The 12,887-nt window shown below is 52.0% G+C and overlaps 6 protein-coding genes across 6 annotated transcripts; all 6 read left to right on the top strand.

Annotated features, from left to right (window-relative positions):
• Positions 1-359: 359 nt before the first annotated feature.
• Positions 360-3,413, top strand: Tb11.02.0990 (hypothetical protein, conserved; the record flags this gene model as incomplete). The annotated part of the gene is made up of 1 exon (XM_823339.1): positions 360-3,413. The coding sequence occupies one exon, from the start codon at positions 360-362 to the stop codon at positions 3,411-3,413; it is 3,054 nt and encodes a 1,017-aa protein (XP_828432.1).
• A 740-nt stretch (positions 3,414-4,153) lies between these two features.
• Positions 4,154-6,706, top strand: Tb11.02.1000 (hypothetical protein, conserved; the record flags this gene model as incomplete). Its single annotated transcript, XM_823340.1, has 1 exon — positions 4,154-6,706. One exon carries the CDS (start codon positions 4,154-4,156, stop codon positions 6,704-6,706), a length of 2,553 nt encoding a protein of 850 aa, XP_828433.1.
• Positions 6,707-7,706: 1,000 nt separating this feature from the next.
• On the top strand, positions 7,707-8,432 carry Tb11.02.1010 (hypothetical protein, conserved; the record flags this gene model as incomplete). Its single annotated transcript, XM_823341.1, has 1 exon — positions 7,707-8,432. One exon carries the CDS (start codon positions 7,707-7,709, stop codon positions 8,430-8,432), a length of 726 nt encoding a protein of 241 aa, XP_828434.1.
• Positions 8,433-9,286: 854 nt separating this feature from the next.
• On the top strand, positions 9,287-9,964 carry Tb11.02.1020 (hypothetical protein, conserved; the record flags this gene model as incomplete). Its single annotated transcript, XM_823342.1, has 1 exon — positions 9,287-9,964. One exon carries the CDS (start codon positions 9,287-9,289, stop codon positions 9,962-9,964), a length of 678 nt encoding a protein of 225 aa, XP_828435.1.
• Positions 9,965-10,670: 706 nt separating this feature from the next.
• Positions 10,671-11,666, top strand: Tb11.02.1030 (hypothetical protein, conserved; the record flags this gene model as incomplete). The annotated part of the gene is made up of 1 exon (XM_823343.1): positions 10,671-11,666. The coding sequence occupies one exon, from the start codon at positions 10,671-10,673 to the stop codon at positions 11,664-11,666; it is 996 nt and encodes a 331-aa protein (XP_828436.1).
• Positions 11,667-11,923: 257 nt separating this feature from the next.
• Positions 11,924-12,796, top strand: Tb11.02.1040 (XPA-interacting protein, putative; the record flags this gene model as incomplete). Its single annotated transcript, XM_823344.1, has 1 exon — positions 11,924-12,796. One exon carries the CDS (start codon positions 11,924-11,926, stop codon positions 12,794-12,796), a length of 873 nt encoding a protein of 290 aa, XP_828437.1.
• Positions 12,797-12,887: the final 91 nt, after the last annotated feature.

Raw genomic sequence — 12,887 nt, forward strand, 5'->3', positions numbered from 1 at the left:
ACCATTATTCTCTCCCTTTAAAGCGCGAGTGTGTTGACTTGGGTCGTCGGTAATGAGGTAACTTTCCTCTTTGAACATTTCCGACAAGTCCGGATATCTTGTTGTTTTAAGCATCTTCCCATCTTTTCTTTTCACTCGTTCCTTGTGCGTGCGGTACGTTCACCTAATCCTGACGGTGTTGTTTATTTTTTTTTTTTGCAGTTAGAGTCCCTAAAAGGTGAGGAGGAGAACCATTAATAACGGGAAGATAAACAGAACAAAAAGAATATAAATTAGATAGAAGTTTAGGACACATAAAGGATCAGGCAGCTCAACGAAGCAAGGAGCAGTGAAAGAGGAGAGATCGCTGTAAATAACAAATGAGCGTAGAAGAAGTGTCATGTCTTTCGGAGGACTTCGCTAGCCGCACAACAACCAGCGTTCTCATCCTCTACGCTGACACGTACTTTGGTCGGAGGATGTTTCAGCAGTTTTACGGCCGCAAGAGTAAGACGGGTACGTGCTACAGGATTAATGCGTGCATGTGGAGTGAGAGCAGCGTGGAAAACTTTATTGATTACTGTGACACGCTACCGTTCCAAATGGGTCACAGTTTCCGGTCCCGTCAGTCACTGCCAACCGTAATCGACCTCGGAACCCAGGCCGAAAAAGCCAATCTTGGTTCCACTATCGACGGTGGCGCCACACAGGGCCCAGATAATGCGGACGGGACGAGCCATCAGCTCAATGTCTTCTGGCGCCGAAATGGACCCAAGTTGCACCAGGCCGTGCTGGCATCAGACCTGATAGTAGTTGAGTTGCGCAGTGCACAGGATGTATTTGACATTGTGCACCTTCTCACAACAAAGATTTTGCGAAAAACAAAGCGCCTTATTCTCGTCTCGTCACTACTAACGTGGTACGCCACGCCGCCCCTACAGAGGGAGTCGGTGGAGGAAGTGAACGGCGAAACAGACTCTGTTGAGAATGAAGAGGAGGGAGAACACCATGAGGAGGAACAGGAGGAGGTGCAGCAGCCCATGAAACCAGATGAAGTGGAGGCTTTGTTGGGACCTCTGGAGGTGGCCGAAGATGATTATGAAAACTCTCCCTTGGAGGGGGAGGCAGAAGGTGAGTTGGAACTCCTAACAGAAGATCAATACAACCGTCGCATCCCGCATGCCAAGTATTTCAACTGGCGCGAGGCGGAACGAGTTGTGGCTTCAGCGAACAGCGATGATCGCCATTTGCAGACCTGCGTTGTGTTTGCGGGTCTCACATACGGTGAGGGGGAAGATGTGATGGAGTCCTTCTTTCGCCAGGTGTGGAGCCGGGAGGAACATGGATTGCCCATATATGGTAGTGGCTCGCAGATTGTGCCATGTGTGCATATTCGCGACCTCGTGACGTTTGCGCAGCGGCTTTTGGAGGCGGCTGCACCGCCAACAAGCCGCTACGTGTTCGCTACAGATAACAGTAATGTTTCATGGCGGCGGATGGTTCTCGCACTAAACCGGGCGTTCGGTGGGGAGAAAACATTCCATGTACCGCCTTCGGAGTACCTGCTTCACAAAAACGTAGAGCTCTTTACGATGAACCTTCGTGTGGAGAATTCCACGATGAATGAAATGATGGACGAAAGTGATTGGGCGGCACGGGGCGGTTTCGTGGATTCCATTGATAAGGTTGCCCATGAGTTCATTGAGTCACATAACTTGCAACCGATACGCATCCTGATTCTCGGGCCACCTCTGTCCGGGAAAACTGCCCTGTCCGGGGCTGTGGCGAAGCGGCACTATCATGTGCCTACTTTCACGATAGAGCAAGTGCGGGAAGAGTACAAGGAGCACATCGAGATCCTGAAATCTAGACTTGCAAAGTTCCGTCAGTGCCTACATGAACGGGAAAAGACGCGTCGTGAAGAAGCGAAGAAGCGGGCATTCTTGCGACCGCGCAATAAGCCAGAGGTTAAGGAAGAAGAGGAAGATGACCAAAATGCCATGGGTGAGACACAGCAGCAACCAACAGCGTCCCCCGACAGCGGCCGGCAGGGAAATATGGAAAGCACCAGGCTAGTGGATTGTTCAACTACCGTTGCTGAGGATGATGTCGATGGTAAGGCGGTTGACTTTTCGCTGAACGAGGAGGAAATGCAAAACGTGGAGGCACTCGTCGACGATTGGTACCAGGGCAACGAACGTGCTATACAAATACGTGATACTATTGCGTCAATGGAGCGTGTACTCTCAATGCGGATAAGAGTACAGCCCCCAAGCTCAAATGACCCGTTGGGTTCCAGTAACCCAAAGAAGCGTAAAGAGGGAACGAAGCAGAAGCGTGTAGCAAAAGTTGTAAACAAGAAGCCAGTCGCTGAAGAAGAAGAACACAATCCTGTACAACAGGAAAGTGCTCCATTTCAGGACAAGGCACTTGCATGCATGGTGCGGTGGCGGCTGTCCCGTCCGGATTGCCGTAACCAAGGATACGTGCTTGACGGCTTTCCAGAGACCGTGGAGCAGGCTCGCCTTGTCTTTGGCCAGACCCCACTGGAGCTTCCCGAAAACAATGAAGACACAGTAATTTCGTTGCCCTCCGCACCAGCCGGTAGTGGAGGGTATGCAAGGACGGCGGTTGTGCGTCACTCGGCGTCACTCTCGGCGAATGCTCCACCCGAGAGCACGGAGTTGTGTGACGAAGATCGGTTGCCTGATTTTGTCTTCGTCCTTACTGCTCCGGATAATTACCTCCTTGATCGTCTGACCGCTGTTTCCAAGATATCAGGCGAGACGGGAAGTACTGAGGAAAAGTGTCTGAGGCGGTTCGAGGCAGCGATGGCAAACTACCAACAACAGTACACGAACGCAGAATACACCCTTCCAAACTTCTTCGAAACTGCCAGCACCGTCGCCAAAGTGCTTACGCCAGGAGGCCGCACCCCCACCGTGTTGGCGGTTGATGTGAGTGGTCAGCCCCTACTGCCTCCGCCACCACCGGAGTCCGATTTCGCCGTGCCCGAACCAGGTCAGCTGGAGAAACTTCTCTGCGCATACGTCGGACCCTCCCACACGTTGGGGCTTTCTCCAAAGCAACTCTTCGATGAAGAAATACGAGCTCGTAATTTAGAAATGGAAGAAAGAAAGAAGGAGATGCGTGCCATCACCGAGCAGTACGAACGCGAGTTGCGTGAGTGCATGATGGAGAGCGAGCAGCGGTCCGTCGTAGAAGATGCTCGGCGCGCCATCGACCTCGCGGACCGGGAGGCCCTAGAAGAACGCAAAAGACCGCTGCGGATGTATCTTAACCATAACATCATACCGTTGCTGAGCAAGGGACTAGTAGAGGTGTGTAAAAGGCGACCCGTTGACCCTGTAGACTTCCTCGCCGAGTGGCTTATGCTCCACAACCCTCACGATGATTCGTGTTTTGAACTGTAAGTGACCTGTTGTCTTTTCGTTTCTTACTTCGTCGGGTTGGGTTGTGAAGAGGGCCACACAGAGACTTAGAGTGCATTGGAACTCGTACAGCGTAGCCGCTATTGTCTATAACACCCCTCCCTCCTATTTGACCCAGTAATAGGGGAAGTTTTGTTTATGTATGTTGTGAGTGTGCGCTATGCATATGCATATATATATATATGGATAATACCCCTTTCCATGTATATTTCATTCCTCAAGTCCACTCCTCTCGCCCCTTTCCTCTGCATGTTTCGGTACTTAGGTTGTTGTGTTGTGTCTGTGCTCGGCGAAAGGCCTCGGTGCTGTAGGAATGGAGGGAAGATTATCTTTCACGTTGCTCCTCAGCCTGTGTTGAGAAGGGATCTCTCGCCTGGCGTAAACATGTCATCTACTCGGCGGAATAACATATGCTTTTGTGTGCCAAGGGCGAGACGCCAAATAAGAGTGGTAGGAGGGGATGAAGAGGATTCAAATATCATCATTTTGTGGTCGGTCTGCATGAAAGAAAGGTTTTGCGTGGGAAGCACGCTTTTGAATTACGCCACAGCCTGATCTGTCCACTGTTTTCGCCCATTATTTCTTTCCCATGGTTTCCCCTCCTTTGTATGTGTTCGTGTAGTTTACAATTTAGGTTACTTCTGTCAGAAGTTGAGGAGGTGTAGCCGTGGCCCCGGCTGTGTGTCGCGTGTTTGGGGGTGTGCCTGTGTGTTTTACCCCAAATGTTTGGTGGTTTGGATTCGTCGGGTGACGAAGGTGAAGGATTGGCTAATCAGGGTCCATCTGGAAATAGAAACACACGACAAGTAGCGAGCAGAGGTATGAGGTCGATGTTTGCAGAAGATGATATGCAGTCAAGGCAAGGCGTTACATCCCTGCGTTACGAAGATAAGGGGACTGACAAAGCGGTAGCACGTTCGGTGATGGGTAGTGGAGGCGCCACTGGGCAACAGTCAAATGCTTCGTCGCCACTGCAAACAGCAGTACAGGCCGTGGTGGTCGCATACAAAGGAGAGGAGGTGATTGGGTCATGCGTTGTGGCCGCATGTGTGCCTCGTACAAGCGCCACGGCTCCTCCCCTCATTGCAATTATTGACCGGGACAAGCGACCGCAGTGTCGGGTGCGCATGGACGAAAATCTGCAACTCATTCAGAGTGAAGGGGAGCCGCAGTACGCCTCGCTGTTCGATCCAAGTTTTGGAGGTCATTGGTCACTGATGTTCAAGGGGCGCCGGGAGTGCACAGAGTTTGTTGCTTCAGTACTTACTGCCCTCAACTCTTCGCGTCTGCAAGACAGTGGAGTGACGCCTCCAATTGTTGAGTGGGGAAGCGGCGCGTCGCCATACGAAGAGCTGGGCGCAGCCGCACGCACGGTAACGCGTGGAGACACGGTAACGATTTCCTTCACGTCTTGGCTGCTACAACGGGTGCCGGGAACGTCCTTTTTTTCGTTAGGGAAAGTGATTGAGGAGGTGCCACCAGAGGCACCGCGTGAGGTAAGTGTGGGCTCCGGTACAATGATGATTGGTGTAGAAAACGCCCTGACTGGCATGAGGGAAGGTGGTTTCTCACGACTGGTGTTTGTGACGCCGCGGTTGACGAAAGTGAACCGCGGCTTGGGGAATCCGGAGGTTCAGCCGTCTGATACGGTCGTTACACACATCACTTGCCACGAGATTCTGCGGGCCGTGGGAAGAAACAAAGCTTCAAGGCCCGCACACCAAGTGGGGACGGTAGAAGCAGACAATGTTAACTCCGCTTTTGATAACACAACGGCGGCATTGGGAGCGCCAGCGGTAATAAGTGACCGTAGGGAGTGCCCACCAGGGTCGGTGGAAACTGGAGCCGCGCAAACAGGGTCGTCAGACGTGAATTCGCTCATGCAAGTCCTTCTGCTACAGACGCTACAACAGCAGCAGCAACAGAAGCAGAGCGTCAGTGCCCCAGTTGCCGAGGGAGGGCAGTTGAGCTCAATTGAGCGAAGCGTGGAGCGACTTCACCTTCAGATTGCAACCCTTTATGAGAAGGTTGATCGCCTTGGCATTGACGAGAAGATAGAGAAAAACAACGCAGCGATTGAGCGGATCGTCAAAAAAGTTGTAGGGAAGGTGCCGATGGGTGAGGTAGATTTGGAAGATGCGGTAAAAGACCGTGATGGGCTTCTTGCGACTATTGAAAGGCTGAAAGGACGGCTCGAAGAGGAGACGAGTAATTACCATCGGGCCCTGGAGGCAATGAGTCGGCACAAGGATGAGGTGCTCCAGTTACAGAAGGACCTGCAGCTGCAACAGGAAACTCACGGAGCGCGCGTGCAGCAACTTGAAGAAGATAGGCGCCTGCGGCTCGTGGAGGCCCATGTTCAGCAGCAACAGGCCGTAGAACGTGTAGGGGAGGAAAAGTTCCGCGAAGGCTACGAAGCCGGCGTCCGAGCAACTGAGCAAAAGCATAAGGAACAGCGGGCCCTAGACCCCGCCGCAACCGATGGCTGCACAACACAGGAGTGGAAGGATCGTCTATTTGCCAGTGAACAGCGTGCAGTGCAGCTGGAAACGGCGCTTCAGCAAGCTGAAGGACGTCACATAGCAGAGAGGCGCCAACTGCAGGAGCATGTCGATGCGCTTACAAGGATGACGACGATGCTGCAGGAACGGGCAGAGGCCAAAGCATCAGCTGTAGAAATATTGGATGGCCAGCAGACGGCTGAACAGCAAAGTGCTTTCCTCCGCCGAACGATGAATTCGGTCTATGTGAACTTGGAGACCCAACTACGTGCCATGGGGAGCGATACGGTTTCCGTGCTAGATGTGTTGCACCTGCTGAGTTCTGTTACTGCCGCCGAGGTCAGCGCGTTCAGCGATGATGCTTCCAAGGAGGCACTGCTACAGTGGAATCCAGCAGTGAGTGCTAACTCTGATCCGGTGGAACTGCACTCGACACACGTTGCAAACTACTTGCAAGACGCGAGCGAAATGCGAGCTGGAGGCACCGAGGGCACGTCGGACACACTCGGGTCTGTGGGTTATGCACATATCTCTGGCATTGACCAGCCGCCAGTTGTGCATGACGAGACAGGCCAGCTTGGTGTGCCACCGCCACCTGAGGGCGAGTCTCTATTTGCTTTCAACTCTGATGTCGATGGGTTCCCCGAGCCGCCCAACCTCCTGATCGATGCTGAGGATGGCAACGATGCCGCAGGCGGTGGAATTGATAACGTGAGGAACCTCGGGGAAATCTTTTTGGAAGGGGCACCAAGAGTAACGGACGGAGATGATTGATGAACGTTGTTCGTAGGAAAAATATCTGGTACCTGCTTGATCACACGAAGTTGATTTCTACCCTTTTCCTCCCCATGCACGTTCTGTGAGGTCTGGTTGAGGGGCCAGGAAGGGTGGGGGGGGGAGGGGTACGTCGAGTGGAAAAGAGGGGGCAAATTTGGTGTGAAAAAAAGCCAAACAATGACAACGCAACTCCAAACACAAAAGTTTCCCCACCCATTTGAGGAAACATGTGCGCTGTACACAACTTTTCGTCGCAGTTGCTTGACGGATTTCGCTTATTTTTATTCTTTTCTTTTTTCTTCTTCTAATCTGTCTCCTCATTTCGCTTGCTCTGTCATAACTCGTTGTTATTATTTTCCACGGTATACGTGTTTATACCATACTTTGCGGCACTGTGTAGGCTTGTATGAACCCCCGTAGGTACGCAACTGTTTCACCGGCCCTCCTTCCTCTAGTGCCATAACATATTCAAACCTTCCTGTCAGGGAAAACAAGGTGTACCAATAAAAAATAGGTTACGGGGTGCTGCACGCAGTTTTCTTAATTTGCTGTGGCGCTTAATGTGGGGGCCAACAACTGCTGGATGACTCCGTTGGCAACTGTGTCTTTCTTGATGTTGTTGTCGCCCCTGTGAAACGGAATGGAAAAGGTGGGAGATGTCTATGCGAGGCTGAACCCTCGGTGTTTGCTGTTCGTTTTTTTGAAAAAAAACAAGAGAGAGATGGAAAAGTTGAGTGTGGGTGAAAGAGGAAAGTGATCACCACTTTGGAAAGTGTTGCGAAATGTTTTTAATAGGGAAAAGAGAACCCCCTGATTTTTGACCTCTCGTGATCAGCGAATTACGATAAAGATGCCTTCTATCCCTTCACACAATTTGTCCCCCAATTTTCTTCCATACGAAACACAAAATTGTATAACGTTGCGCGTATATAAATCGGGGGTAAAACAGCGCTTCCCACTGCACGGTGCAGGGTGCCAATAAATAGGCAGAGCACATATGAAGGGGAATAAAGGTGCGAACATCGCCTATCCCGACAAGTACCACAAAGTAACGGAATTTTTTGATCGTGAATATGGTGACCTAGAGACGTGCACGAAGCTCAACGACTGTCAAAAGCTACTTTTTTACGCACTCAGACAGCAGGTGGAGCACGGCCCGTGCACCAGTGGCGCTCCTTTTATATGGCAGGTTCGGGAGCGTGCCAAACACGATGCTTGGAAACAACTAGGCGCCATGACGAAGTTTGAGGCGATGGTTCATTTTGTTACGCATCTTGAAGAGTGCATTGGCGGGAATGTGGACTGGGGAGAAAAGTTGAGAGACCTCAACGGCATGCGAGACCAGCAGCGCGTCGGGGTGGAAAATGGGACTGGTGAGTCAAATGCTAACGAACAAACGGAGCGGGGAGTGAGCGAGGCGCATTGGGACGCTGATGTGCAGGCCCACTTGCAGCCTAGCGCGGAGAATATAGAATATTTGGCGCGGGAAGTAATGCGGCTGCGCGGCGAGCTCCAACAGGTGCGACCTAACCGGGTGGTGCCCACACCCATCGTCGTTCCGCCACGGAAACCCATTGATTACGTCAGCACAAAAAATATTGTTCCCCCAGCCCGTACACTTGCTACGGTGGCCACGCGGACGGCGTTGTTGAATGCGCAAACAACCAACAATCTTGTGGAGAGGCAACCACAAGGTTGGGGTGAGTGGTTTGGGCTCATCTAAAGGAGCTCTTCTCTTTTGCGGCCACAGCGAGATGCGCTGTGGTTGTGGCGCAGTCACTCGTGTAGTCCTCAGAGGGACGTATGCGGCCGCCGGTTGAGGCGATTACCCGCGTTGTTTGAGAAATTCTACTTGGCATGTGTTATTCGGAATGATGCATCTGGAAGTTGAAAACCATTGCTGGATGTTCCTCTCACTTTCATCTTCAATTGCAGCATGCAATCTGATCCTTGTTCGTTAACGCTGCAATAACGAGAAGAAATGCAAGTTTTTTTTTTGCTTGCTGTTACCTGCATTCACCCTACACCTTCTTGCACGTTGCTCGTGGCGTGTCTGTGGCGCATGTTTGTGCAAACATATATATATATGTGTATACCTCATGTGTTTCTCTTGGTCCCATCTCGCTCTTCACTTGAATCCCCTTCTCCCATTCGGTCTGCACACGCGGCGAAATACGCGCTCACCGAGATTATGGGTCTGCCGTTAGGGTTCATTGCAGGCGCTGTGCCGCTAGCGCCAGCGGTAGAAGAAAACCGAACGAAAGGATTAAAGTGCTCACGTGCTCGTGAATGAATCTCACTGCAAACTGGAGGATGTGTGAAGAGGCATGCGCACATAAATTTCCCCCGCTAAAATATGCGTAGCACGCATCGCGAAACGCGTGACGTTGCCGCAGGTTTCTTGTCGGAACTGACGGGAAAATGGAAGGGCAAATAACGGGTGTGGATCTCGCGGAGTTGTGTGTAGCACACCACCCTGTTGTTGTTTGTGCAAGGTGTGGCTGATTCGCGCATACTCCACGCGCGCATGTGAATGATTGTTATGTTCTCCCGCTTTCCACATGTGTATCCTATTGAATGCAAATTTCTCCCCCTTTCTGTGGTTGCCTCTCTGAAATGTATGCGCGGTCGCTTGTCAAGCAAGGGGCCTTCAGTTGCTTCCGGTCTTGTGTACGGGTGGGGTCGGTGGCCATTATCGGCGGGGAGGCTCACATGTTCAAACAACTCTACAAACGTGACGAGAAGTTGCGCCTGTACAGGTCACTCATCAAAGGGGCGAGCCGATTCCCGCTGCGTTCCCGCAGGGATATTGTAACGGAAGAAGTACGTAGCAGCTTTCGTCACCCACTAAACGATAGCCTTACAAATGAGGAAGTCGACCGCAAGCTCGTGCTGGGGTGGGAACGGGCCGAGGCAATTAAGACATATGCGCAAAACATGTACTGGTTTCACTCGCGTGATGAGGTGTCGAAGGAAATGATGCATCACTCGTTGGAGCGGGACCGCCAACGAGTACGGGAGATGGAAAGATGCAACACTGTTGGAGCGGCACCACGGAAAACACCTGAGGTGACTGAGTTCAAGTCGTCGATGTACAACGTACATCCGGACTACTATGAAAAGATTGGGCAGAAACCACTGACGCACACAAGGGACATTTGGAGGGCTCGAGGGCAGTATGGCTCCGATGTTGGTGGTCCGCGACAGAAATTTTTTGTGCGGCGTTTCAAGGCCCTGTTTCCCCAGGGTTGGTGAAGAAGTGCCGATGCTGGGTGGTGCTTTGTGAGCTGTGGCACTCGCTGCCACAGCCGCCATATACATTTTTGCAAAAGAACGCGTATATGTACATGCGTATATTGGCTGAAAAGGATCGTGTGTTGCCACCCGCTTTAATGGGAGGTTCCATTGGCACCAGCCGCCTCAACAGGGCCCCAGCTTCTAACGAACCCCTGTTATGAGGTGAAGTGAGGAGCCGGTAACATCTTATATACGGGAAAAGGCTGTCGCATATGCTTTAGACACGGCAGCTTATGGCACATGCGCCAATACCGTTGTTCTATGACTCCGGCTCGCCCCTCTCGGTTACCAGCCGCGTGTCAGCGGCCTATTAGCATCGTCACGAGGGACAATGTGCTGCCAATTTTTGATACCAAAAGTATGGACCAGGCTGTACGTCAGTGGCCGATGCGGGGACGTTTCCCACAGGGGCACGGAAAAAGTTTTATCGGTTGTTGTGGGGCGTGCGTTATGGAAAAAAAAAGGTCAATTGGATGAGATTGAAGCAACCACATTATCGTTGCAAGCGCTGCGAAATCACTCTCAGTTCGTTCCTTGCTTACGGTCCTCCCCGCCAACCAGTGGGGATGGCACCGCATACTCAGTCCTTCTTTAACTTACCCGCTTGTAATAGCAACAATAATAGCAAGTATTAGAAACGGTTGACACTCCCCTTGAGAGTTAGATGAGCGTGCCTCGTTTGCGCGTCCCCGACCAGAACGACGAACAGTCATCCGCAAAACATTTTCCTGCAGATGACTGTCCAGCGAAGTCGTCAAGTGTAAGGACTACGGCTGCTAACGGACAAAGTACAGCTCAATCAATCAATGTGAGTGCGCGCTTTTTGCCTTATGATGATATTTGCGGAATCGGACCAACACTTCATAGCAGCCCGACGGAGGAGAACGAGATGAACTGGTCTCACGAGCACGGCGCCAATAGGTTCCTATCGGATAGGGAAACGCATGGAACGCGCCGCCTTTGCTTCACAGGCGGCAGCAGTGGCGGTGGTACGCTCAGCGAGTCCCAAGAGACGACGGCGTCGGAGTTTGTGATGGAACTACGGGACGCCCTTAAGCAAACGATGGCGGAAGGCAACTCACCGACGGACTTGGAGGTTGACGGGAGTGCGGGCCCTGCCATTTGGATGCGCTTGTTTGAGAGGTGGCCCCTGGAGTTGGCCGCCTCGGGGTATGCGGAGTGGTGGTTGCGACACCCCAAGTGCGGTGAGGACGCTTCCCAGCTGTTCCAAATGTTCATCGATGGAATTGCGAGAGAGGAGTGCCGGCGTAACCCCCTTGACGGGGAAAAGGATGGAGAGGAACTGCGTGACGGTGTTCTTCAAGGTGCGCTTGTTATGCTTCAAGCTCTCTACGCTGACCCACCGCAGTCGCTTAGGGCGGCCTTCGGGACACCACTGTACCACCAACAGTTGTTCTTCCGTACCTGTCGCCTTGGTGCTCTCGGGGATGGACGGGAGTTGGCCCTCTGTCTTTCTCTTGCCGCTGCCATTGCGCAACGCATCGCAGGGAACAAACTGGCGATGCGCCACGACTTGAGCCGCTTCATTGGGAGAGTGCGCCGCAACTGGCAGGCTCTGCGGGAGAAGTGGTCAGACGAGGAAAAACTCGTCTTAGAGGTTGGAAAGGTGGAGGCTCTTCTTGCATTTGCCCTCGACTGAGGCTTAAGGTTGCGCTTCGCAAGAAGGTTCGTTTCGTTGCTTCCCACATCACGGCCCTTCCTTACTACATGCGCTCTCATCAGGGTGTCCGGCATTTGGGTGGCATGCTCAGCGCCATCTTCATTCCCTTCTTGTACTTAAGGTGTTCCGTTCATCCTAACCATTACCGCTTCATTCTGCAATGGAAAAGTGATGTTGAGTCTCCGGAGTTTTCTATTACCTTCTTTTCATCAGCTTGCTTTTAGATTCTGGCTGCGATGTCGACAAAGCCAAAACCTTTAGTCATTTTGGTTGTGGGAATGGCAGGCACCGGCAAGACAACGCTAGTGCACAGGCTGCAACACTACGCCGAGGAGAAAGGTAAAAAGACGTATTTCATAAATTTGGATCCGGCAGTTGCGGATGTTCCTTACGGCGCCAACATCGACATTCGTGACACAGTCAACTACAAGGAAGTTATAAAACAGTATCGACTGGGACCCAACGGTGCTATCATGACATCGTTGAACCTGTTTGCAACGAAGTTTCACCAAGTCATTGGTATTCTTGAAAAAAAGGAAGGTCTTGAGTGGATCGTTGTGGATACGCCTGGTCAAATCGAAGTTTTCACTTGGTCAGCATCGGGGCAAATAATCGCCGAGTCCCTGGCGGCCACGTGGCCAACAACACTTTTGTTTGTCGCTGATACAGCCCGCTGCGCAAGTACACAGACATTCATGAGCACCATGCTATATGCGAGCAGCATCATGCTGAAGCAGCAGCTCCCGCTCGTCCTTCTCTTTAATAAAACGGATGTCGTTTCTTCAGATGCCGCAGTGACTTGGATGAAGGACCCGAATGCGTTGGCGGAAGCGGTTAACAGCGGTACGGATGGGAGTTACGCAGGGAGTTTAGTCCAATCCCTCTCCCTTTTCACGCACGGCTTCTACGAAAGCATTCCTTTTGCCAGCGCATCTGCTGCGTCAGGAAAGGGCATAGAGGAATTGGAGGAGGCCCTCGTAGTTGCGAAAGAACAGTATTTAAGGGACCGCGCGCCGCGAGTCGGCGAAAGAGAAAAGTTGGCGAATGAGGACGCGATTGCCGCGGAAGATATGATTCGCGCGTACCGCGAGGACCGGAAGAAGGATTAAACTACCCAGCTGCTAAGTCAATGCATGTGAAGTGGGGTATCGTTTAAGGTGTTTTCATACCACATCCCTCCCTTGAGTCTGTAAAGCTTAT

Source organism: Trypanosoma brucei (genome assembly GCF_000002445.2).
Source record: "Trypanosoma brucei brucei TREU927 chromosome 11 chr11_scaffold01 genomic scaffold, whole genome shotgun sequence".
Lineage (NCBI taxonomy): Eukaryota > Euglenozoa > Kinetoplastea > Trypanosomatida > Trypanosomatidae > Trypanosoma > Trypanosoma brucei.